Consider the following 26,110-nt stretch of genomic DNA (forward strand, 5'->3'; position numbering starts at 1 on the left):
GATAAGGTACATGGAAGAATAGCATAATGTCTTAATTATACTTTATATATGCATTGTATATATTAACTTTTAACATCTGCAAAAAACACAGTCACGGGAAATTGCAACTCCAACCCTACCCTGTTCATGCAGGCATCATATAGATTACTGCTTGATGACCTCCAAAGTAAGAAAGTTGTTGTCCCATAGTATTTTACCAGGCAGGTACTTTATCAGAACAAGGAAGTAGATTTTAAAAGTGAATCAATGTGCAACAACATAATTTTAAAAGAATGATTTTGAGGAAGATAGCTAGGTTAGAACCCAATAGAAAGTCCCAATATGATAATTTTGAACATTTTCAGTCCCATCCTTAGAAACAGTTTCACAGATAACACTTCCATTTATGCAGACTTTACTTGTTTGGGCTAGTTTCCCAAATCATTTACATTGTGATACAAGTTTGTACGGTTTTTTAAATAATTCTATCTCCGTTTTAAAAAACTGCAGAAAAACGAAAGAAAAATTTACCACACTAAGTGAGCCAAAACAGTAACAATATTGTTTTGTTTACGACTCCCATCTCTATTTTGCTTTATGTTTACTTTTTTTCTGATGCTATGGAAGGATCTAAGGATATGCTAATGATAAGCCATAGTGGCAGTGACAGATAACACTTTAAAGGTGAAATGCATAATTCTCTAATAACCTTGGTAGCAGCATAGTCACCTTCCCTGAAACACACAGTGCAAAGCCACTCTTTTTGCATCGCATTACTCAGACCCAGAAATTAAGGAATAAACCTCAGGTTTTGACATTTTTTCTGTTTTGGTTTTAATACATCGAGAGCTAAAACTTATTTGGAAGTATCACTTCTTCAAAATGGATAGTATTTTATTTCAGGTTCAACCTTTAAAAGGATAAAAAAGATACCTTAGCACTGTAAGACAGCTAATTGTTTTCTGCAGGTATGCTAGTAAAGCTGCACAAAAATATCTGTTCAGCCACCTTAAATTATTACATTCTTGAGTTTTGTGTGGCAATTGTTATATTCAAATATTGCTTATGTATAAAGATCAAACTTTGAAAAATTATGTGGTTTGCTTTGCCGAGATGTCTAACTATTATCCCCAAAGTAGCTTGGACTCATTCACTTCTCAGCTCATTTAACAGATTTTACAGATTTCTTCCACCTCAATTAATATTGCCTAAACCATTACAAATTGTGAAATTCTTTCACATTAAAGAGAAAACAAATATTAGAAACATTTCCAACCAACCTGCACCTAACAACTATCACCTTTACAATATAACATGAAACATTACACTCTCTTCACATCACATTTTGCATCCAGAAAGCATACTTTATTCAGTCTATTTTGTCTTTGCACATTATTGTACGCAAATATTTTAAAAGGCTTTTCTCTAAAAATTCAAATGCAGACGAGCCTTGTGTTTTCAAGCCATATATTAATATTATTACAGCACAGATTTCTGAACAATTGCAAAAATGAGAAGTTTACATATACTGACCAATTTGTGTTTAAAAAAAAACTACAAAAGATATTAATAGGTAGCAAAATAGCTTGATTTCAAATATGAATAGGCTCGAATTGCACATTTCAAACCTGAATTAGGATATTATACTACCTCTGACACAATACAAGAGTGTCATCATATTAAGTTCCAGAGGCACACTAGCCTCCCACTTGTCACAAATACGCCCTTTTCCTCTTCCCAAATGACGATACATATGCAACAGTTTCTTTTTTAATTTTAGTAATGTTACTTGAGTTGGTGTTGCTTTTTAGCTGTTACTTTTTAGTCATTCATATGCTTTTCTTAACCCACACATGAACATTGCATACAGTGGAGAAAGCAAGGACAAAGCAACATGCTTGGTACTTGGAGTGGATAAAAGGAAAATATGAGGCTATTTGCTGTGCATTCCTGTTAGGGTTCATTCTACTCTTGTGAAAGGTAAACCTACCTCCTGCAGGCTTTTATTGTGCAGAGTTCCACTGCACCACAGAAATGAAACCATTAATGATGCTTTTCACACTGGAATTGCATATTCATTCACATCCATTTGCAAATCTCAAATCTCAATCTGAAAGCTACTTTTCCAGGGTCCCAAGCATGGAATTCACTCAGGGATCTCTGTGATGGTATCTGGCAGAACCCAGATCTCTCCATCCCAGAAGTTTAGAAGGGCTCAGTATCAGCTACAATACATGTTCATTCAAGAAGTTCGAATTCACCCTCCGTCCAAATCAGGATTTAGAAGTTTGGGAACACCAGACAAAACACCCCACTAGCTCTGTGTTCAAAAGAATGAGTTTTCCTATCTGAAAATTCAGACTGTTTCTGTCAAGTTTCCAGAATAAAAACTCCTTCCCATCGTTCACATTGCCTACTCATGAAAAGTCCACTCAAGAAGGCCAAACATAAAACCACTTTCTCAAAAATGATTGTGGATCTTTTATTTTTTAAACGCTCCAAAACTTTTGTAGCCTTACAGCAAAGGAATTTGCCTGACTTGTTAACAGACAGCTCTGTACCTCCAGGGTTGTGCAGCTCCCGGACACAAGGGAGACAGCTCGCAGTTGTCTGAGTATACAGACTGCTGCCAAGTCTTTCTGGAGAATTCGGTGGTGTTGGAGTTGTTTACTTCATTCATTTTGGTTCCCTAAGGAGGTAATAAGTAAATAAATACTTAAAGATTTCAGAGTATTTTCTGTGAGCTACCAGGATAAAATAATCATCTGCACAGATGCTTTAACAGCACTGAGAGGAGCCAGTTCCATCAGAGACATGGAAATCATTCCAATTTCAATTTCACATCAGGTACTAACAGAAGACTTCAGAGCAGGCATCTGTGACCCAGCCAGCACTGCTCTGGTTTCAGAGCGATTTGCCTTCCATGGAGGCTCCCTTTCACAGTCACTCATTGTAAATCTCTTACTCAGAAATACAGGTTTGGGAACTTCAAAGCCAATTAATTCTCTCCTTTAGTCTGAGAGAAAAATCACAAAGCTTACTGTCTCTACAGCCTGACCGCGGAGAGAGGAAAACAAAACAAAATCAAACAAGCTGCTCCTTCAGGTAGCAGAGAAAGTGCACTGTGGAGGGGGAAGGTTTAGGAATAGTATGCCTTGCTCATTAAAATGTAGGAAGATTAATATCCCAAGTACATCTTCTGTAGTTGCATTCATGGAATTATCAGGAACTAGCTAAAAAGCTCGTACAAAGATCTGTAGATCCTTCCTGGGTATAAAAGGGCTAATATAAGCCAGAAAAGAGCTACAGAGATGGAAGAGACCACTGCTCACAAGCCTCTCTTCACAGAAGACAGCTACCTAAGGAAAGCGGCACGGCTATGGGGGGGAATGCTAATTCTGGGCTGGTTTATTATCTGCTTGAAGTAATGAAATGAGCCAGGGTGGCACTTCATCCTTGAGGTTTAAGGTTTATTTTCAAATCCAAAGAAAATGAAGCTCAGGGATACTGTGAACTCAGACTGACAGATTTCACACAGCTTACCCCAAAATTAATAAATGCCTTGGTAGTACTCCTTCCTTTCTTTTTTAATTAAGTGATTTCCAGATAGAGTAGACAGGAGTATTAAAGTTATAGGATACACCAAATCTTATTACTAGTTTTGCTGTTCTGCAATTCCAGTGAGAATTTTACCATTTCCAGAAGCTTTCTATGTTTCTGCTTAGTTTTTGTCTTGTTCTGAGGCAAATTTGATACCAATTCCAGAAGATGGGGAAAGTGCTATACAGAATTAATTTCAGCTGCAATTCCTATTTCAAAGTATCTCTTTGAAGGTAGCACATGCAGCAGATTTGGTATTCTCAGAACATATGCATCACTGCATATCTACTTTGCCTGACAGTTTAAATGAGACATTTAAAGATTCTCTCTTGAATGCAGTATTCCACATTTCACCTAAGTCCCACAAAACCCTTTGCTGTCAACATTTTCCTCTTATATCACACAGTACCTATCATGACACATTCTGAATTGTAAGAAACAGCCACAGAGCAGAAATATTAGCTATGCCCTATGGCAAGTTGGATTAATTGCCAAAATGAGAAAGAGATCCAAAACACTGCTTGGGGACCACTTTGCAACAGTATCTCTTGCCAAAGGCAGGCTTCTGGAGAAAAGGAAAAAAAAAAAACAAAAAAAACCCACCAAAACCAAAAATGTCCTTTATGAACCCTCAAAGCTATCAGTACAAGAGCTGCACATACATCAAAACTGAAGAAAAGGAAATAGCCCTCAGGTTTAAAAATAGAGCTTGGTTTAAAATAAAAACAAAAAGCACAAAGCTGACTTGTCAAAAATTAAACTCAATTAAAAACTTGTCAGGTTTTTTTGTGTGTGCAAGAAAAGAATAGCATTTCTAGTAAAAACGAGAGACACCTCTGAATACATGACAGCCAACCAGAGGGGGCTCTCATCCAAAGATCTGGGAAACTGCATTCATATACTTATATTTGGGCATTATGGATACTAGGTTGGAGCTGACCTTAAAAACCACCCTCCCTGCAACAGAAATTGATGAGCTCTGAACTTTTCTAACTTCATTTTAGTTTAATTAGCTTTCTGCACAGAAATCTATCTCCTTGCTAGCAGGCTGCTGAGTCTGGGCTTTTCAGGCTGTCACTACTCCAGAGCTAGACGATACAGTTCCCCTCCTACACCTGAGAGCAGGTATGTGCACTTAGATCATGGAGTCCATCTAGACCCGCATTCAGTCTCAGAAGTGGCCAAAAAAAGAAATCCAAGGAAGCACAAAATAACAATGTAACTAGAGATGATAATGCTCCAGAGTACCCTGCCAAGCTTCCAGTCTGCAGAACTGGGACTTCCCCCCTTAGGCGTTGCACTAGAAAACAGAGCAGCTGCTTGCTCTCCAATTCTCCCTACCATTTATGATGTTACTGACACCTTTTTATTACCCCATCCCTCAAGTTCTCTTTTCTTACAGAGTGAGGAATCCACATGTATGTAATCCACTTGCAATAAAGTCATTCAAACCTGCCATTGTCTTCGCTTCCCTTCTCTGAACTTCAGAAGTTCATTAATGCCTTCCTAGGTCAGAAAGACCCCAACCACCCACCACTGAAGGTGCAGCTGCACTGTAAATTATGGTATTCCTTGGCAGACAGCTTGCACAGAAATTAGGGAGTTCACAGCAGCCTTTGTCACACTGGAAAGCACGAGGTGAAAAGCCTCAGCAGAAACTAGAGCAGAGCTACCAAATCATGAGTGAGGCTTTGAGGTCTAAAATATCATCATCTAGACTGATCGGATGAAGTCTGAAGGTTGAAGACTTGAGCCAGCTGGCTGCCCATGCTACATCTCTTGCTAGGACCATAAGACCTTGGTCACCACTAAGTGAAAGCTTATGATCTTTTCTGTTACATCACTCCTGCATCATGATGCCATTACTACATCCCAATACCATTTGTACTCACCTACTAGAAACATATATCTATTTTTCAAAAAAAAAAATAAAATTAAAAAATCTGCGTTCTAGGATTTCAAATGTCTTCCCTGTGTTTCTACTTAAATGAGAAATTTAAAAACTGGTCTATATACAAACAATTTCTTTTTATTTCATTCCCCCACCACCACGTATAAATGTCAAGTTTGACCATCTCGAAGGCAAAATTTGTTCCTTGTTACCTTGAAGGTGGGATTTTACCATTATTTTTCACTTTTTAAAAACATATCTAGCTTTCTATTATCTAACATCTCAGAATCCCACCATTTTTCAAACAATATAGTTGCCTTCTCTTCTGTGCTACCTATTTTGACATCAAAAGGAATTACAGAGAAGAGAAATACTGGAAGTGCCATCTAGCATTAATGGGCAAGGAGGAGAAGCAGCGAAGGGACAGAGTACTGTTTAAGACAACTGAAGCACTGAAAGGGCTTCCCACGCCCCATAAAAGCGAGGGGGAGGTCTCCAGCTCTGCATTAAGATACTGAAAGTTAAGACACGGAACTGAGTTCCTTTTCAGTTGTCACACATTTACTGTGTGATATGGGACATTTTAACTTATTCCAGCTTACACCTTATAAAATAAAAGCATCATTTCTTTGTTATCTTCTCCTAAAAAATTCAATAGATTGAAAACTCCAAGGGTCACAACAAGCTTTCAGATCTTCAGGGATGAAGAGATAGAGAAGCATGATTTTAGCAGAATGACTGAGGACATTACAAAAGCTGAGAACATCACCTTTATTAACAACAAGGTTATATTAAGTTTACAAAGTTTAACTCTAATGGAACTTTCATTTGACATGTATAGAGCTTTTCCTCAAGACCATAAACACTGCCCAACTGCCTGTGGTATGAGGTCTTAGTGGAGCACAGATTTTTTTTTTTTTTTTTTTTCTTTTTTTTTTTTAAGAACCACAAAACTGTATCTTATTATGAAATTGCCAATACCTAGGAAAGACCAAGTTTATTTCCTCTGGAATTTGATAGGACAATGGAGCACCTACTCGGAGACTGCGAAGTTATGATTCACTAAGCAAAGTCAAGGTTAGACCCAGATGCCAATAAAGATTCATTAAGTATGAAATACAGTATCAGCAGTGTCTTTGTAATGACCTGAACGCTAATTTTTGCTCAGAGTACTTGAATTCCCCAACGAAAGAAAGACAAAGGGGAACAATTTAACAGCTTTTAACCACAAATGTGATAACATGTAAAACATTTTAAAAGATATTGGGAGCTATATAAAAGTGAGAGTAGGCAACTGATATACAATGTTGCAAATGAATAGTGTTTACTTAGATTTTTCTTTATTTATTCTAGTGCAAAGAATGATTCATTTTCCTAGTTATTTTAACATTATTATGATTACTGCACCAAAACAATACATTAAAATTATTTGCATCCTCTAATTCATATAGCTGTACCAGAAGACTAAAACAGTTAGCTAACACAATAGCACCTAGAGAAAGAAAAAATATTTCATGCACAATTTTTCTATTCTCAACTCTTCATAAATAAATAGCATGAGAAATAATTAACAAGTAGAAAAGGAAGGCTGGATTTTCAAAAGAAGCAGAATTATGTGGGAAGAAATACTGAGGTTGATATGCCCTTTTTAAAAGAAAATGGAAATAAAATTTAAAAAACAACAAAAAGAAAGCTTGCAAAGTTGGGAGATTAATATCCTTGTGTTTTTATTACATTTTATAGGCTGTTTTCATGCCAGTAGGTTATACTTGCTTGTCTCCCAAGAAGCGTTATAAGCAACCAATAGTGAAATCAGACTGAATGAAATTTCATTCTGGATAAAATTATATGATCTTTTACTTTAGACTGAAATTAATTTTCAGCCCACTTTAGATTGCAGTGCAATTAATTTCTGGAGTAACAATCACCATACCACTTTCTCATTTCATTTCTTAAAGCATTAGTGCTTTAAGACAAATAAGAGGAACCAAATAGCACTCCTTTATAATAGATAACAAAGCCATTTCTCCTCCAAAACACTTTCTTAAATTCAGTCCCATTAGCAATAATTCCAAGTTACCATTGCGGCTGGTCAATGTCCTCTGTGAAATGAGTTGCTGGTGCTAATGATCTCTGACTGGACAAACGTCCACATTGCAACCAGTATGACTTGGTAAATACGTTAGCTTTGACAGACTGAATGCAAAGGATTAACTACACTTTGATACTAAATTATTCGTGTCACCATACATAAAGATCATAACTAAATCCAGTTACGTTTATGGTCTGGAAAGATATTTTCCTTGATACTGGCATTAATGATAACATGCAAAATATTTTACATGATAAATTTTATACGTGGCATGAGAGGTTTTTCTATACTGGAGCTTTAAACCAGCTTTTGCAATTCACAATCAGTGAATGTCTGTGAGTTTATCTTATCTTTTAACTGCCTTGGAAGACTTTTACTCCAACAAATTAAAATTAACCTAAAGGTTAAAGCTTATGATTTTTATTATCCCAAGTACTTCCCTCTTCACACTGGACATTTATACACGGTGCAAGAAGAAATAAAGTATACCATCTACGTCAGTACCTGCAAGGATTCCAGCCTTGTAAGATTTGCACGAACAGCATGGATTTGTCTTGTATGGGAGCAAAACAAATGTAGCGGTATGCTGCACAGACCTCCTATCACAGGACTAGCACTAAATTCTCCTTGAAGAATGCACAATGTTTACAGCTACTTATAAATTCCATGTCTTTGTCTGAATTCTGGAATGATATTGCAGAGTTTATGTTTACACCTGGAATGTTGAGCATCCTCCTGAGTCTGTGTTCTACAACATAATCAGAATAACGTAAGAACAATTGCCTTTATGACCTGAAGCGCTACCTTGTACGATTCTCAACTTTTCTGCTGTGGAATAAAGCTAATTAAGACTTCACTTAATCATGTATAATATATGAAAGACTTCTAATTTTCACTTAGCTCTGCCATTTTAGATGAAATATTTTAGAAATATGTCATACTGAAAACCTAGAGTTGACTACATCCTATATCCCTTTAACAGGGAAGTCTCAGCAGGAGCAGCTGGACTTTTATGATTTTGCAACTACATAAGATAATGTTTCTCCCATACCTGCTATGCACTCTAACGAGATACTAGCAGTAAAAACATATATGCCTACAGATTGGCACCATAACATGTTACGCTAAAATGTTTTAAGAACAAGTAATACAGAAGCCATTATTTTGTATTACTTAACATTTTTAAAGTATGCTTTATTTCTTTGTTGGTCTTGCAGTAAAACCATATTCTTTTCTGTGCCATCACCTGATTGTATCATCAGGGATCATTCTGACACAACTACATTTTTTCACCTGTTCCAGTCTAGTATTCCCACACATATGAAAAAAAGAAGAGTCTTGCAAAACTCAGTCTCTGTTAAACCTGCATGATAAAAACTTTCAAATCTAGTCATTAGTAAATTAATCTTTAAAAATATTCTAATGAACTCCTCTATTCTTCCTTCAGTTCCTAGAACATAAGAATTCTTTATCTTTCTTCATTAAAAGTGACTTGTTTCACTAAGACTTGACAGACATGTGGCAACACAACTGTGAAGTAATTGATGTTTAAAAATGTGTATTGATATACTCAGAGTGCAAAAATGTATTTAAGATAACACACTTCTAGATACAGGGAGTGGCTGGAACCATTCTCAATTTCATGATGGCTTTCTTAGGAGATAGACTAATTATAAAAGCTAATTCTAGCAAACCGAGCCAAACCACTACTTAGTCTCGAGTATTTTGTATAATACTGAAAATCCAAGTAGCTTCAACTACAATCGATTAGCTTAACTGGTTTCATTTCAATCGTCATTTCTAGCATTCTGAAAGGGTAGAGGCCTTATTTTCAAACCCATACCTTCAAAATAAACACATCATTTATACGCAAAATGTGTCTTGTGACTTTTTCATCTCTTTGATTGTTATTGACAGTTGTAAAGTTGCAGTCGTCTTTATTTCTTCATAGGAAAAGTACCCATCCTGCAAACTGAAAGCACTGTGCACCGTAAGGGCTTACAGCCACTGTTTCTTTAGCAAACAGTACTCTCAGACAAGTATCAAAAGAAATGAAAACTATTCGTGGAATTTCACCTCAGGGTAATCACAAAATAATCACTTTGTGCTTTCTTTATCCGTTCAGAATGAACATGTAATTCTAACAAGGGTTAATTTCGGGAGAAAGGAAGAAGTACACCATCATAATTTAAAAGTATCTAAGGAGCAAGGCAATGGGTAAACAAATTAGAATATAAGATGAAGCACCACATGATGAGTAACCCAGCAGTGCAGACAAAGTAGGCTTAAGCATGATTAAGAGAAAACAGTTTACAGAGAACTGAAGATAAACAGAGAAGAAAATCAACAAGTAGTGCAAACTTAAAATATCAATAAAATATTAGAAAAGCAGAAGTTGTTTAAAAAGTAGCAAGTATGTTGGCAGGGAGGCAGCCAGACCACAAAGGATCTGCGAACAAAGTGGCAGGCAGTATTGATACAGCATGGAACAAGTGAATTAATCGCCTTAGAGTTCAGTACAAAAGCCACAAAACAGTGATCAGGAATTTTATTTTTATGAGTCCACGTGCTTAAAAAAGGGAAGAACCAAGGTAATTAAATAATTTCTATGAAACTCCAAAATCAAGAGTTATAATAGCTTCTGGCTTAAAGAAGTTTATCAAGGCACTGATAATTCCTTTGGTGCAGACTGTCACTTGGAATAGCCTAAAATAATTAACTAATCTCCATTCCTACAGCTTCCCAACTGCACATGCCATCTCCTTAGTCATGAAAAATGGCAAGCAATTCTATGAAGTGTTTATGTGATATATTGCATTATAGTCATCAGGAGAGAAATGGAGTAATAAAATGTATTTCTACCAATTAATCGTGTCCTCAGCTGGAGAGCAGGGTACTGGGGAAAAACTCAAAACTGTCACCTGCAGCCAGGAACAGAATGTAGGATACTGCCTGTATTCTCACAGAGATGTACATCTGGTTGTAACAGGTGAACAATATTTGATTATTATTACAGTAAAAATATACCTCTTTTTCATCTGCTCATGTCCCTCAACATTCATGGTACTATATGTAACAAAGCTGAGTTTCAACATCCAAAGAGAAAGATGGAAAAAAACCCAAAGACCTCAGACTATTTTAAACCCAAGGCAGCTCTCTGTTTTTACATTTGTGTTTTTAAACTTTGGGGTTGTTTTCATCTAGTTCTGAGGAACTTTTGCTTCACTTTTATCATGTATACTCTGAGTTTCTCCTGAACATTGCTTTGGGTTTGCACAAAGAAGCCAGGCCAGCGTCATCTGTGTGGTTCACTTCTCTCTCTGGGCGGAAAAGTAAAAGCTGAAGATTCAGCATGAGGTTGTGTCGGACACCGTATCACACTGATTTGAGCTCAGAAAGCAAGAGGATGAACAAGAAGACAAAAGCCAGAAAACATGCAGCATTTTGTAAAATAAAATATAATTTTTTAGTTAAAGACTATACCAGCTCCCAAAGAACTGTATCGTAAGCTCAGCAAACTACTCAGTCTTTCAAAAGCAGAGCATTCATCTAATAATTTTTAATGTTCAGCTCTTCAAGATGTTTACAGAATCACAGCAGTGAGTCTATGTTATCACACCATACAATGTCAGCATGTAAGAGACATAAGACAGACAGCTCCAAACCTCTCTCCAGCAGTGGTCAGCAGTGCATGGCTGAAGAAAAGAACTTAAACAGGACAAAATCCTTTCTTTTTTTTTTTTAGTAAGCCATTCCAGCCTATGGCAATCAGTGTTCTATGGGCTTCTTGAGTTAAAGGTTGTCCGTCAGTATATTAATTAGCCACCTATGGACTCAATTTTTATGAATTTTGTGAACTTCAGTCAAAAATAAAGATCAAGAGGTTAGTGACTTAATTTCTAGATTATGAGCATGGAATTATCTAAAAGCAAAAGGAAAATAACCATTCCCATTTCTATAATGATTCATAGTGACATTTAAATGAAAATTGCTTAATTCACAAATCAAGGCAGTATTTCCATTTTTATATGTCAAAAATATTTGCATTAAAATAAGATAATTTAGTCTTCTTAGCCCCATCTCAGAAATAACACTGTGGTAATATTTTTCAAGTGTAAAAAAGTAAAACTTCATAAATATCCATAAACGTAACACAATTAAGATAAATGCAAAATTAATGACTCTAGAATTACTGATTTACTGGTGCATTTACAAAGTGCTAAATTACCATCTCAGCAGAAGATATGGGAAATGAGTGATAAAAATATGATTTTCCTGACAAAACTCAGTTTTTTCAATATAATGAAGAATTACAATATAAGCCAATCTTTTTTAATTACAGATTTTATTCTAGTCTGCTCAGTGTGTTAAGGACAAAATCCCCTCATTGTGATAGCCCCAAGGGGTACCAAAATCAAAAACCCCACTGATGAAACAAAGTAAGGTATGAGCTAGCAAATAAAGATGTTTACCCATGTTCTCCCTTAACGTGTCCCCTACCGGTGCCAAAGATTTACCTGTTAAAGTGGTTTTAAATACTGTCTTGTCCTTACACATAAGAATTAAAGAATTAACCTCAGATATCCCACAATTTTTTCTGACACATATAAAAACGTTTTGGGGAGGTTGTAGCGTATAGCCCATGCTATGATAAACATTTGAAGGGTGATGTGAAGATACATGAAATCTTTAAGTGCAGTCTAAGTGCATTTTTTCTGCAGCATAGCTTATGCATTTTTCTGCAGCATAACTTGCTTCTCCAATTCCAGCTTGTTTTAAAACAAAGACTCACAGGTAGAGATCAGTTATTGCCTTTTTTCTTGCATATAATGCTTCTGTTGCATTTTTTCACTGCACTGAAATGACCCATCAGAAATACAGGGCACAAGATTTTTCTATGATGCAGTATTTCTGTAGTGCTTTGTGCCACACTGATTGCTGTAATTTAACCTTTATAATAAAAAACAGATTCATCAATAAAACTTCAATTTATAGTATTAGTTTGGAACTGTTTATTTCTTCCATGAAACACTTTTTTTGTTATTATTTACTCAAACAGTTTGTCCTCCTGGAGTACTTGCACAGCGCTGCCAGAAGCAATCATCCAAGATATGCTGTGCTAGCTTAAAGTACAGGGAAATGCATTTGATTCAAGAATACATAGCTATATCTATTTATATGGAGAGTAAAATAAGTTATCAAGTGTTCTCTATAATTTATTGTTTGTTCCCTTCAGTGTAACTGATTTTAAAACATATACCACCGTTAATGTGGCATAATTACATGGTATTGAAATCAAGATGCTACCTGAAATAAATGACTACACTGTTGTTCTTACTGTTGCTACAGCACCAAAGACACAGCACCAAATGACACAACACTTAAGAGAACGAGCTACACAATATTCTTCCTTCCAAACTTAAAATACCAGGACAACAAAAATCACACTTCTGCTCCACTCCAACCCCTCACCAGGATTTTTAACTTTGTATCACCTCAAAACAGAAAAGCCATCTCAAGCACAGCTTTCACCCTCTGTACCTGCTCTTACCCAAGCGCACTGCAGTACCGCTTTACAGAGCTGTGGTCCTCAGCTGTTCTTTCCACAAATCCAAATTCTGCAACATCAATGTTTTAAGATCCTGTTGTCTGTGTACACAGAAAGAATTGCCCGGGCATTTTCATGAAACCCCACGTTCAGAGCCCATCTTTGGAAGTAATCTGAAATCCTTAAGTGTGTTATTTTTAAGCACATTTTAATCAATCAGTAAAATCGATCCACAGCAAGGCTATGTTTTTGTTCTATGCGTCCTATCACCCCTGCAGCTGGTTGATCTCCAGTGTCAAAGACTGAAGTACCATCCGAATTTGAGCACTATGAGATTCAGGCTTCAGTGGGTTTCTGTTGTTCCTAGGATGTTGCCCTTCTGCCTAGCAAAAGCCTCAAATCTAACTATCGATATGTGCCACATGTGAGCCAGTTTGCCTTATTCCCTCAGAAAATGAAAGTTCAAGTCTTGTTTCTTTTTTTTTCTGAAGCTCTAGAGATTCAGGTTACTAATTTGAAACATTTTTGATCAGACATCTACAGTTTGAGCTAAAGAGCTCCGCTTTCTGCAGCTAACATACATATGAAATTGATTTTCTACAAACAGGTTGGAGAAGGAGATGCTCACCTGCTAGTATGGGATGCAACAGCAAAAAAGATTTAGCACAGCAACACATACAACATCGGACCTGAAGCATCTCGTTTACACACAAGTGATTAGACAATTTCGCTAAACAACTGCGCAGTCACCACAGAGCTTAAAAAACATCCAAATAGGAAGATGGTCCAATATGGTTTTAAGCCATCCCTGCCACCCGATACGAAAAAAGAAACAGAAAAAAAAAAGCGGTGTCCATCATATGATCCAACTCATTCCTGTCTCCTATCTCCTTCCTGTGCTTTGCTGTTACAAGTATTTTTCATCTCATGCAATAATCAAAATTTTAATCTAAGGGAAAGAAAGCCTCTCTTAGGTTTTTGGTTTGGGCTTTCTGGACTGGATAATTTTTTGGTCTTATAATTCTGACTATTCTGCACAGCCACCCAAACATTTGCGACAGTGCAGTGGAGGGAAAGGAGAAGTAATGGAGAAAGGAAAGAGGAGCAAGCGTCTGTGGAAGCTGATGGGAAGTGGGGAGACTTCTTTTTGAGAAACCAGTGCCAACCTGCAAGCACTCTGAAGTACAGGCTAGGGCAATTCAGAAGTCTAAGACTAGCAGACAAAACCTTTTTCTTGGTATTTGTCAAAAGGAAGATTAAACAGTTTAAATTAGTTACAGCATCAAGTCTGATGTTTTATTCTAGTTGCATTTCACACAGCTGTTAAAATACAGTTCAAAACAAGAATGTTAACTAAATGCTTCAGTTAACTTGCTCTCAAAACCACCCTGCTTTTCCAGGAAAACAAGCAGCATCTCACCTCCCTTTCAGTCTGCTTTTGTCTCCCAAGTGTGAGTGTTTCCCATAGCACTAGGCCAGTCATGATAATCCTGAACTCCTGAATTACTCAAGCAGAAATTGTGACCACCTGAAATTCAATGCTGCGGGGAAGAGCTTCTTTACCCCCACCCTCCCTGGAAGCTGCCTAGAACCATTAGAGAGCCTGTGCACTGAAAAAGCACACTGCTGCAGTCCATTTGGTTTTCCCGTCTTACAGAAACTGCTCAGCTGGGGGAAGGAGCATGATGGGTTTACATATAAACCTGTAAAGTGTAATTCAATTCAAATAAGAAGATAAAGGTAACTACAGTGTCCAGGGAAAATGAGATGAGGCAGAATAACTTTTGAACAAGTGTTAAAAATCCAAATGGTGAGAGAGAAAGTAACTGTGCTGACCAGCACTGTGTACCTTTGGAATACATAATCAGCTCTCAGAGACGATATAACAAACAAACTAAGCTGGAAGTATTTTAGATTAAGCAGGCATCTTCCAACATAATTACACTGAGGTTAAATAAACTCAGGAAAGGTGGGAGTGAAGAGGATAAATGAGGCATTTGCCCTCAGTTATCAGTGTAGGAGGTTCTTCTCTCACAATGGTGCTCCAGCAGCAGTTTAGGCTAACACACCTGACCTAACACAATACCCACTGGAAGCTCTGTCACAAATAAAGAGCAGAGTGAAGGGTTAAAGCTCTTAAAAAATACTAATGAATTATCTTTACAGCTCTTTTCACTGAAATGCTTCCAAGTGCTTCAAAATGAAGAATCCCACAGAGATGATAGTCTCTCTCCTACTCAAAATATTGATAAATGACCATTCATTAAATCCCTCCAAGAAAGCTATTAACAGGCTCCTCCTTACTACTGCTCCGACTGTTCCCTCATGTTCCACAGACCGAACCGAGGAGTTTGGCATCATTCGTGTAACAAGAAAAGGAGGCAGCAGCTTGAAAACCTGCTTGTATGAATGCAGGTTATGGCAAACTGAGCATTCTCTTCAAGAAGATACCTTTTTTTGCTATCTAAGCATTAAATCGAATATATGTAAGGTTTTGGAAAACAGGCTAATGTTACATGAACAGCAAGCAAGTTATGATGCATCTTCTCAAGAGTATATTTATAGTCAACTAAAGTATCAGCAAACACTAAAAGTGAGCTATTTGAACATTTTTCATTAATTTTAAGACATAAACGTACCAGTATTTATAAAATTTGAGAATCATTTTTATCATTCCAGAAATAGATTTCATGATATGTATTTACAATATGAAATAAGAATTATAATTGAAAATTGAACAGGTGGCAATTGTGCAAGGGGAATTAAATTTTAATTATAATACATTACTATTTGAACTGACTAGTTTAAATCACACATTGAACAGCAAGTTGGACAATATGACTACTTTTGTTAAAATAATTAATGATAATGTAAAATATTAAAATATGCTAATACCCTAAAAGAGTGATAAGAAAGGAGGATACATGAGGCTAATTTATCCTACTTCATTCTTCCAAAACTACTTTACTGTCTTCTTCCTGCTGTGTGGAAAGCTATTTTATGTTGATGGCAAAGACTGAATATTATGTACTTTTGCAATGAAGTCTAATACAAGAATTATTCTGTGAAGTGGCTGGTTTGATTTTTCTCTCCGCCTGTATTTTCAGATAAGTGTTCTATATTTGAATGTGCTATCTTTAAGTATGTTTCACTTTTCTCAGCACTGAAGATGAAACCATCATAATCGTCTCCAGCAGCAAATGCTTTTAAGTTTTCTCTACCAGTCTCTATTTTCCTCCCTTTTTTCTGAAGAGTATTTTTTCTTTTTTTTCTATATTTGAACTTCCAACAGAAATTCACTAAATTTCTTAAGAGTGGCTAGACTGTGTGGAATTTTTTTTTTTTAACATGCAAACATGCCAGAGCTTTAAAAACAGCCAAAATTCAAAGCATAGTTCAAATTGCTTCATTTTTTGTAGATATTTATTTCAAGCTGTACCAAGACAATGAAAGCTCCAAATTTGCAGGTCCATAAAGGTGTGCATTTAGGAAACAGTAGTTCCTAGATACTGCATGTACCAGGTTATGTACCTAACTCCCTGAGTATCTTGACAGATAAATATCCCTGAATCTCCTAAACAAGACCAACATGAACTACTGGCTCCTTCCTCAAAAAAATGTACCTAGCAAGTTCATATTTTTTTCTTTAATACATATTAGTACTCAGAGACCGAAAAGAGAAAATCCATTCTGAGCAGAGAAAAAAAAGTTGATTTACAAAATTCTTTTGATCTAATTAAGGTCTTCGCAATGAAGCCATTACCGAGCTGTTAAAAAAACCAAATTATTAAGCAACAGATGAAAGATCTCCCTGAAGTTCTTGCTGGTTTTCTTTTTATTCTGTGGAAGTTAAACACCGAGAAACTCAGTATACATGAGAAAAAGCAACTGAGTTATTCAGGTTTTGCTTCTTCTTCCCCCTGCCATTACCTATTTAAAGAATAGCTTTCTGTAGAATCAGCTAACCTGAATTTTAGGACATCTAAGAGTTAGATAACGCACTTGGGATCCCCTGCTATGACTCAGAGAGGTCTACAGACAAAATCCCCAACTTCCATTAAACCTATCTATTCCATTACACAGGTAGTACAGCTATGAGATAAACTGATTGTACCTTTTCCCTTCATTTCTTTTGTTAACCAGCAACATGCCCAAGGATAGTCTGAGCACTCATATTGCAGCTATGTGATGGGAATGAAGGTTAAGAGAAGCTCACCTATGCTCCAATGAAAAGAAAGTTGTTTGGTGTGTGTGTGTCGTTCCCCCCCCTTTCAGAATTCATAGCAGTATCTGTTTACAAATACACACATTTCTTGGGAAACTCAAAGTAGTAACAAGCAAAGCAGCAATATGTGATCTAGCTGATCTGCAGCAGAATAGGTTTGCTAATGCTTCATTTGTCAAAGATCCTAACTTCTACACATTTAGCAAAAGCAACCCTTAAGTCCAATGGCAATAAACAAGAAAAATATTTGCTTTACCTTTAAATATTCTTCAAACTATGACTATCAAAGTTACATATTATGCTACTGAATACTCCACTGCCTGTCAGTGGATTGCTAACCATCTTTTTATTTTCCAGTGTAGTTTAATTTTTCAAAAAGTAAATAAAGCTCTTAATGCTTTCAGAACAAAAATTCATCACTTACACATGAAGGAGACTAACAGAACTATAAGCAAAATTCAAATGATACCAAAAGTAACTAGCAACAATTACAGTTAAAATACTAAATGTGAATACAAAAATATTGCTGAAAACCTTTAATTTGTTGGCAGTAATTAAGACAATTGTAGCCATCTCTCCTTTATTCATTATGTCTTTATTCTGTCATTTAAAACTATTTATAGTGACACTGGGTTGATTCACCATAATTTCCTTCCACCCACAACCATTTATAATTTTTTCCTCCAGTAATTTTATAAACTTAATGGTAATTTTTTTTTTTTTTCATTTCCATCTGCTGATAAAAACCAACCTGCCTTACTATATTTTAAAAAAATATTAGGGGTCAGAATAGCACCCACTGAGCAGCACAGTTTTAAAGAGGGCAGAAGAAATTCATTCTTCTTCCTTCTAATTCTGCAGATGCAAATTAGCTCAATGAGGGAACAGAGTAGATAGTGAAAAAGTGTTTATGATATATTTAGAAATAGTGAGCCTAGCAAAGTAATAAGTTCTGACATTTAAGACCTTTCTATCTTCTATTATATGAATATGAAATATGAATGATTACTTGCTTCTCAAGAATGCCATTCCCAATCTAGCCTTGATCAAAGTGATAGAAAATCAGAATAAAAATACAGTGTAATAAAATACACAGTGGACATTGAAGACAGTGTACATTTAAAACAGTCTCAAAAAAAGTCAGTTCAAAATTCACCTGGTATATTCCTCACTGTTGCCTCAATTTTTCTTTAGGCACTGTGGGAAGCCACTATTTTTCAGCTTCCAAGTCAACAAGAGTACAATCTAAATGCTAAACCCCACCACACAAAAATGTTCTGTCCCTAGTAAATGCTCTTAATAGGCATAATGACATAGCGGTGACAATCTCAACTTCTCTGATTTAACAGGTTTTATAAAAATTCTCCAGTATGCAGGAATGTAAACTGGAGATTACATTGCAGCAGTTCTTCATTCACAGATTATATATTAAGAAATAAAAGGTAGAAAATTACACAGATGGCTGTTATTTTAAAATTCCATTTAAAACCATAGTGAAAGGAATATCAAACATTATTTTACACATAATGTCTGCACCAGAGACACCTGGCTGTAAGGAAACAGAATACACAACGGACCTAGAACACTGGCAATGTCTTGTAGTATATTACATTGGATGTATTTGATCTTTGGTGTAAAAGTAAAATAATTATACTGCTGGGAAGTGTTCTGAGCTGCAAGGTGCACAAAAGATCCAAAGCTTTGCAGGTCCTATGAATGTCTAGACAACATTAACATGGTTACCCATGATCAGCTCAATAACCTACGTAGATAACGCTGCAGATTAGTACTTCCACTTAGAGTTAAATGCTCCTTCAGTATAATACATGTTAAATGTACTTCAATACAACATAGCCATTCAAGCCAGACTTATTTTAAAATTAACTGAGTAAAAATGTTATTTTATCTAATTCAACAGATATACTGCCCCTGTATTCAGGACTATATCTGCTTTGGTCAGACACACACACAAAACCAAAAACCAGCTCAACAGTATTAAGAACATAGATCCAAGACTACTGAACAGGAAGGTGCATTTCTTTGGTTTTTTTGATTGTTTTGCTTTTAATCCTTCATCATGTTCCCATTTTCCATATAACATCTTATCGCAGTATTTTTTTGTCTCCACCCCTCATCCATTAAATAAACCTCCCATAATTTATTCAGGTCCCTTCTACATCTCCCCCAGCGCCCTTTCACTGCACTGTGTTCTCCAGTCCTTTCTTACGACTGAGTTTTCTCTGCCTTTCCTCAGTGAGGATACAGACTCTTTTTCCTGTACCCACTCTCTGGTTCTGATGACACTTGTAGGGATTTAACCACTGGCAAAAGTGACAATAGGTTCAAATGTAAATGGGGCAGGCAGGAGGAAAGCAGTCAATAACCTCAACTGAAGAATGTGACAAAAATTATCCACCCTAAGAAGAAAAGCAGCCCCCCAAAGATCATATAAAAACTTCTTTATCAACAGGAACATGTGAAATAATGACACCTTTCTCAAACTTGAGTTTTATTCAGTTTGTTATCTGCGATTACACTTTTGTATGAGTCCAGTGACATCAACTGAAAGCAGCAGCCTTAAAGTGAATGACTGAAATAACTCCTGGAATGGAAAGGTATTTAACAGTGCTACTTTAGATGCTACTTGAGCATCTACTTTCAAAATCCAGTTCTAAATACCACCCTCAGCCAACCAGAAAACAAAAACTACCTTCTGTACCAGTGTGTCTATTCAAATGGGGAAGAACTTACCATTAAGTTACACACCAAGAATTAGTTAAATTCCAAATACACCCAAGAAAACAGTAAAGCACTTGTGGGTGGTTTGTAAATAAAAGCTACATTCATTGACTACAATAATCAGTATGAATTCCTTACTGAGCTTTCATAAACAAGTCTATTCAGAACACTGCAAAATACTCCTATGGAGAAAGAATCTTCCTCTGTTTAGTACCTTTCACTCTCTGCTTTGGATTACCTGCCATGATCTCTGTGTTCATCCAGCCAAGTTCATTTTGCACTCACTAACTTTATTTTGAATAAAAATTAATTTATTGATCAGGACACCTATTTACCAGTATTTGCTTGGAAATAGGTGGATGCAGTACATCTAGTTTAATACTTTGCTTATATATATACACGTACATTTATATGCAAAAAATCAATAGCAAACAGCATCTGTTGATATTACACATATAAACCTCAAAATGTGTGTCTGTAAAGATATGTACCCACATGCATATATATCCACATACTAAAATTTGCAAACTAGATATGTGTATGAATAAGCACAAATATTTCAAGCACATACATTACACTGTGCATAAACAATATCATCCTAATAGTATCTGAAAACAGTTTAAAGACCAGTGTAAAAATCATCAGTGGAAAAAAATCTATTTCTCTTCATTGCAAATGTTTGTTAAATGTAAATGCTGATATTCTACTCCTTGGAAGAACGTTTGTCTGCATGTGGAATTTCATGATAAAAAGCTTTAAAGTCCCAGGTTTCTCTAGATAAACCCCACTGGCTTACTGATGCATGAATGCACTGAAATTGAATTACTGTACAACAGCAATTACTTTTCACAGTACAGTTATAATGAGAATCAGCTTCACAATGAACACCAGGTAGCTACAGTAGGAAAAGTTAATAAAAAGAAATCTCTTATTTGCATTTTCTGCTGCAGCAATGGCAGTTGCCTTAAAGAAAAATAATCCTTAACACTTGATTTGCCATCTTACAAGTAAATCAACAAATTTTTTTACAGGATTCTCTTTACTTGCAAAGAAACACTAATGAAAATAGAAATTTAACTGCATAGCTAAAGTTTCAATAACAGCTTTTGGAATATTCCCTAATAACCTATTTATCTTTCATTTTGCTTTCTTTTTCACTTCCCTCTATCTTCCTTGGATTTTTTCCTATTACACCATTAACTAGAAAAAGTAAAAGCACCAAATGAGTAGTTTTAATTCCACCTCTTTTTCACTATCAGGTCTGTTGCAGTAGTCATTTATTACTGAGCATTATGCTGTTGTGCTCTAGTCCTCTTCAGTTTCAAATAAGTGGCATCATTAAAGTACCATAAAGCCTTCTAAAAATTTTTTTTTTAAAAATAAAAAAAAAAAATCACAGCTAACTTTAAATTAAGATTGATCAAGCGCATTTCCTATGAATGAAATCACTAAAAGTCCAGGAAAAGCAAAACCACGAGTGACAGCAGACTACACAAGGTTCTCAAAGGGATTATTTGAGTTTGGCTGTAAAATTAAACCCACTGCTGAACAATGCAGAAAACATTTCCACTTATGCCATCTTATGGGCACTAAGATTTTTCCCAGCTAGAATGTCATAGTCTTAAAGGTAAATTGATACATCTACATTTGTCACAGCTAGAAACAAAGCATCAGCAACATTGAATCAAAACCACTGAAGAGTGGTTTTAACTTAAATCATGTCACAAATATTTCAAAATAAAACCTGAAGTTGCCTCTCTGAAATTCGATCAAGTAGGGCAGTATTAGGAAGGAAATGGTTAACAGGAATATCCTGAACCAACATAAATCTAAGGTAAATAGTGAACACTGGGGAAGAAAAAAAAAAAAGTTGCTTGAAAGGGTTTCCATGAGTAAGTAGATGACAAAAGGTTATATAATTGGTTTAGCACTTTCAGTTTTCCATTTATTTTATGTATCTGACAGCACAAAAATAGGACATTCTGTGATAGGATAATTGCATACTGAAGGGTAATTCAAACAGGGGATGAATATGATAAAAATCACACTGAACTAACTAATCACTATGAAAAGCGATGAGACAGAAAGATAAAAATTCAACCAGAATATAAAGGGGGAGGAGGGAAAAGAGAGTTCAAATGTGATTAATAGCTTTGAACAAGTTAATGTGTTTGAAAGCATAAAGCAAAACAAAAATCTGAAGGCGTTTCCAAGCCATCCTATTTCTAAATTTCCAGGTCTTTCTTCTTGGCCTTTTCAACAAATTAAACTTTTCATATACTGTGGCTTACTGAATACTTGTCACAGATTACTACATCTGCTAGAACCTGAAAAGTATGTAGATTAAAATATTTTATCGAAAAAGTACTTTAAATTAAGCCATGGATTTTGATGTTTACTTGAAGCTAATTCAGTGGGCGGTGTAGGGTAACTATTTGGGGTAACACTGGAACACATTTTCTGAGCACTTGGATTTGAACCCTTGCAATGGTCACCCCGTTATTTCTAGGCCTAAGAGATATTTTGTAAGGTACTCTTCATTTAGTACTTACCCCAATGTTACCACCAGCACATCTAAAATATTACTCTGAATTCTAGGTTTCAGTGCTCTTCATACAAGTTTCCATCAAAAGATTATGTCAAAATTCTGTTATTTTAGAGACAAAGCGATGCAGTATTACTTTGTCTCAGCATGGAGCAGAGGTCTTAGGTCCATAGGAGCCTTGTAACTCCTAGCTCACCTCTCCAGATATGAGGAGAAAATAAGCTATGATGTACCAAAGATGGAACCCATGCAAAACCTGCACTGTACCAAAGGATTTTGTACTTATCAGGACATAAAATACTAAGCACTACTTACTACCAGAATATAAAAGGTCACTCACTACCACCTCTAGCAACCAAGATGGACCACATTATGCAATTATGCAAAAAAGAATAAAGTTATTGGAAGGTAAACTAAGCAGATCATTTTTTAAAAGAAGCGACCCTATCCAAACCAAGCTTCTAGCTTCCTTTCCAAAGATGGAAACCTTCCAAAGAAGGCTCTGGATTTCAGTCACTTTTTTCCAACACTAAAACCCTTTCACACAATACTATACGCATGGTTCAACTTCACAGAATTTGGGCTTATTTTTACTCAGAGCATGGTGGCCTGTATTGGTCCTATTTTTTTTTCTTCCTTAGATAAAAACACTATCTGTATGAAGAGGCCAAACCAGTTCTAACCACTCACAAACATTAGAAAGCATTTGTTGCAAAGCTCTAATTGAGACACAAACTGTTCTACCCCAATAGCACTCCACACCAACGGAATAGAGCTCCTCTGACCAGCAAGCGTGCAGCTTGCTTTCCACTTCTCAATCTAAATGAGCACTGCTCCAAGTAGCGAGGAGCAAGGAACACACACACAGGGCTTCTGGAAGCTCTTACACACATCTTAAAGTGAAGTTTTTCTCTGAAAAACAGACTGTAAAAATAGCATTGTGGGGTTCCATGTTTATTGTCTTTCTCTGCTTCCCTGCCAAGTGTGCTCAGTTTACAAACTGAAATATGTTTTACTTCACTGCCAGCCCAGAAAATTCCACCTCTAAAATGTAGCCAAATTCCTCCCTCCCTTTTGCACCATAACAAATAATAGATGGCTGAAGGCAAAATTTTGTCTACAGTTACACAAATGGAGTCCCTGTCCTTGGGTGATGCCTTCAGCTCCACAGTTGAGACACAGACCTTCAACTCAATTGAGCAGACAAATCTGGCTGAAATAGAGTAGCTGGTGGCAAATAGCATCACCACAGCGTCCTGTTAGCTTGTTGATATAGGTGATGCAACAGGAACTGCTATTACAGGCAGTCACCTAAATTTCTAGCAAAGAATAATGCAAAATGAAAACTACAACAGGAAGACCTGTTATTTTTTAGGATATGCATGTTACAATGAACTCCTATTCAATATAGTAAAACACAGAAGTCAGAACTTTCAAAACAAAAAAACAAAAACCAACCAAACAAAAAAACTCCCCTCCCCACCAAAAGCTACACATGCACAGAAAGCTCAATGTAGTTACTTAATGATCATTAATAAGTCGCCTTTAGAGTGATGTAGTACTTACTGCAATTAGAGGAATTTTGGATTTAGTCCTATTTGAGGTATCTGCATCTTTTTCTAGATTTGAACTAAAGGACAGTTATTGAACTTGGAAGATTCCCTGCAATAATATTTTTATAATAGTGAGCAGTGAAATTAAGTCTGCTTTGGTTTGATATTTTGAAATCTAACATTTTAACACACGACCATACATAGTTATGTTTTACTGAACACAAGTGATACCTTAGAAACTTGTATGGGAAACTGGTAGTCCAAACCTAGTTACACTCTCTTGCATTTATCTATTGATAGTATAAATAATTTGTATCTGTTCTCTTGAACACTGATCCTAAAATACTTCTGAACACTTCAGCACCTTCAATTACTAGTACAACCTTCAGAGCAGAGCCTAAATTATATAGTTTTACATCAGAGAATGAAATAGCAGATTGATCTGCTACTTACCCGTACAGCTTCGGACTTCTTATGAAACATTTCTTCCATATTCTTTGCTAATTTTTTCACAAGCTGAAGGCCATCAATTTCTTCTATTGCAACATCCTTCTCATATTCTTTGTATTTCTGGAAGAAAAAAATGAAAAAGAATCAGGGGAAAGTTATTCACAGTGAACCAGCTGAAATTTTGACAACTAATTATTAGTTTCGTATTACATTTTTGCTGACATTCTTCATTTATTTGATGTTTATTTGTGACAGAAGGCTGTTTTGTGCCAAGCCACTGTCACAGGGACAGAACTGGGTTTGAACCAGAACTCCATTAAGAATATATAATAGAAATATTTATCTCGTGCACTGTAGGAAAACGATAATTCCCCTTCACAGCATTTAAATTACCCTCCCCGCAACTGAACACCAGCCAAAAAAAAAGTAGTAAAAAATCCTCATATCCCATCCAAAAATCATTTAAAACCAGTGATATGCTTGGCAATCCACTGTGCCTTAGCAACCTAGAATCCTCCTCCTTCTCAGCTAACTTCCTGTAGCTGTCTGTTTCACAAGCTTTATACAATACTTACGTTACAAATACTTATACTACAAGCTTATCTAGACATTCTTAGCTGTCCGTGCAAAGAAAACCATAAATAAGCCACATAAACATGAGCCTTTATCCAAATGCAAGCATAGAAATATATTTTATACAATATGGATGAGCATTAACTTACTGTCTCTTTTCACAGTGTGAATAACTCTAAGACTGATTAAACACTAAAATTATATTCAAAGCAAATTTTATCCTCTATTTTCTGCACATCAACATTTTTTCTTTATCAGTGTTTGCGTATAAGAATATAAAATTAAAAAAAGCATTTAATACTGAGAACATTCCTCTTTCCCATGTCATTCCACTATAGCCTGGACTCTAAGAAGTGATGGCTTCCAGTCTAGTTATTGTTTGTTTATCTCTATTGAAAACATGTATGGTTGCAATGCACTAATCATTGCCCATTACCGAACCCTTAACCTGTTCACATAATTGTACCTCCATGATACTGCGAGGACGATGAAAAGCATACCTGGCTTATGCCAGCTTTAGCCCTATGTACAAAAATATCTTCCAAACCTCTAAAGCAGACTCTTAGGGCAACCCACTGCACAATACTTGAGTCAATAAAATGAGCTGGTATTATTAAAAAGATTTATCATTAAAATTTGCCTATAGAATTATGATTATCTCCAAATCTTATATAACTCCAGAGAAAGAAGAAAGAATAAGGGCATCAAAAAAAGTGGCTCAAATCACCTGGATGAACACTAAAATGATCAAAACAGCAAATAAGTCAGGCCCAGCCATGTCCTGGCTTGTGATGGAAGGAAGGAAGGAATCTATTGTAAGAGCATGCCTGTGCATATTGTACCCATTTCTTCTGACAAAACTAATTTTCAAAGCGAAGTAACACTTTGGACTTGCTTTAAACTTTATACTTCTCT

At 36.0% G+C, this 26,110-nt stretch overlaps 1 protein-coding gene across 5 annotated transcripts in view; it reads right to left on the minus strand.

Moving 5' to 3' along the window:
- The window catches only part of CACNA2D3 (calcium voltage-gated channel auxiliary subunit alpha2delta 3), a 476,807-nt gene that overhangs the window by 348,784 nt on the left and 101,913 nt on the right, over positions 1 to 26,110 (minus strand). For all 5 annotated transcript variants that reach the window (XR_011329699.1, XM_069812301.1, XM_069812302.1 and 2 more), the window contains one exon: positions 24,626 to 24,742. Coding sequence is in view for 4 of the 5 variants with exons in the window: in XM_069812301.1 (XP_069668402.1) it covers positions 24,626 to 24,742 (117 nt within the window). In the remaining variant the exon portion in view is untranslated. The remainder of the gene's footprint in view (positions 1 to 24,625; positions 24,743 to 26,110) is intronic.

This window comes from Haliaeetus albicilla, chromosome 24, assembly GCF_947461875.1.
Source record: "Haliaeetus albicilla chromosome 24, bHalAlb1.1, whole genome shotgun sequence".
Lineage (NCBI taxonomy): Eukaryota > Metazoa > Chordata > Aves > Accipitriformes > Accipitridae > Haliaeetus > Haliaeetus albicilla.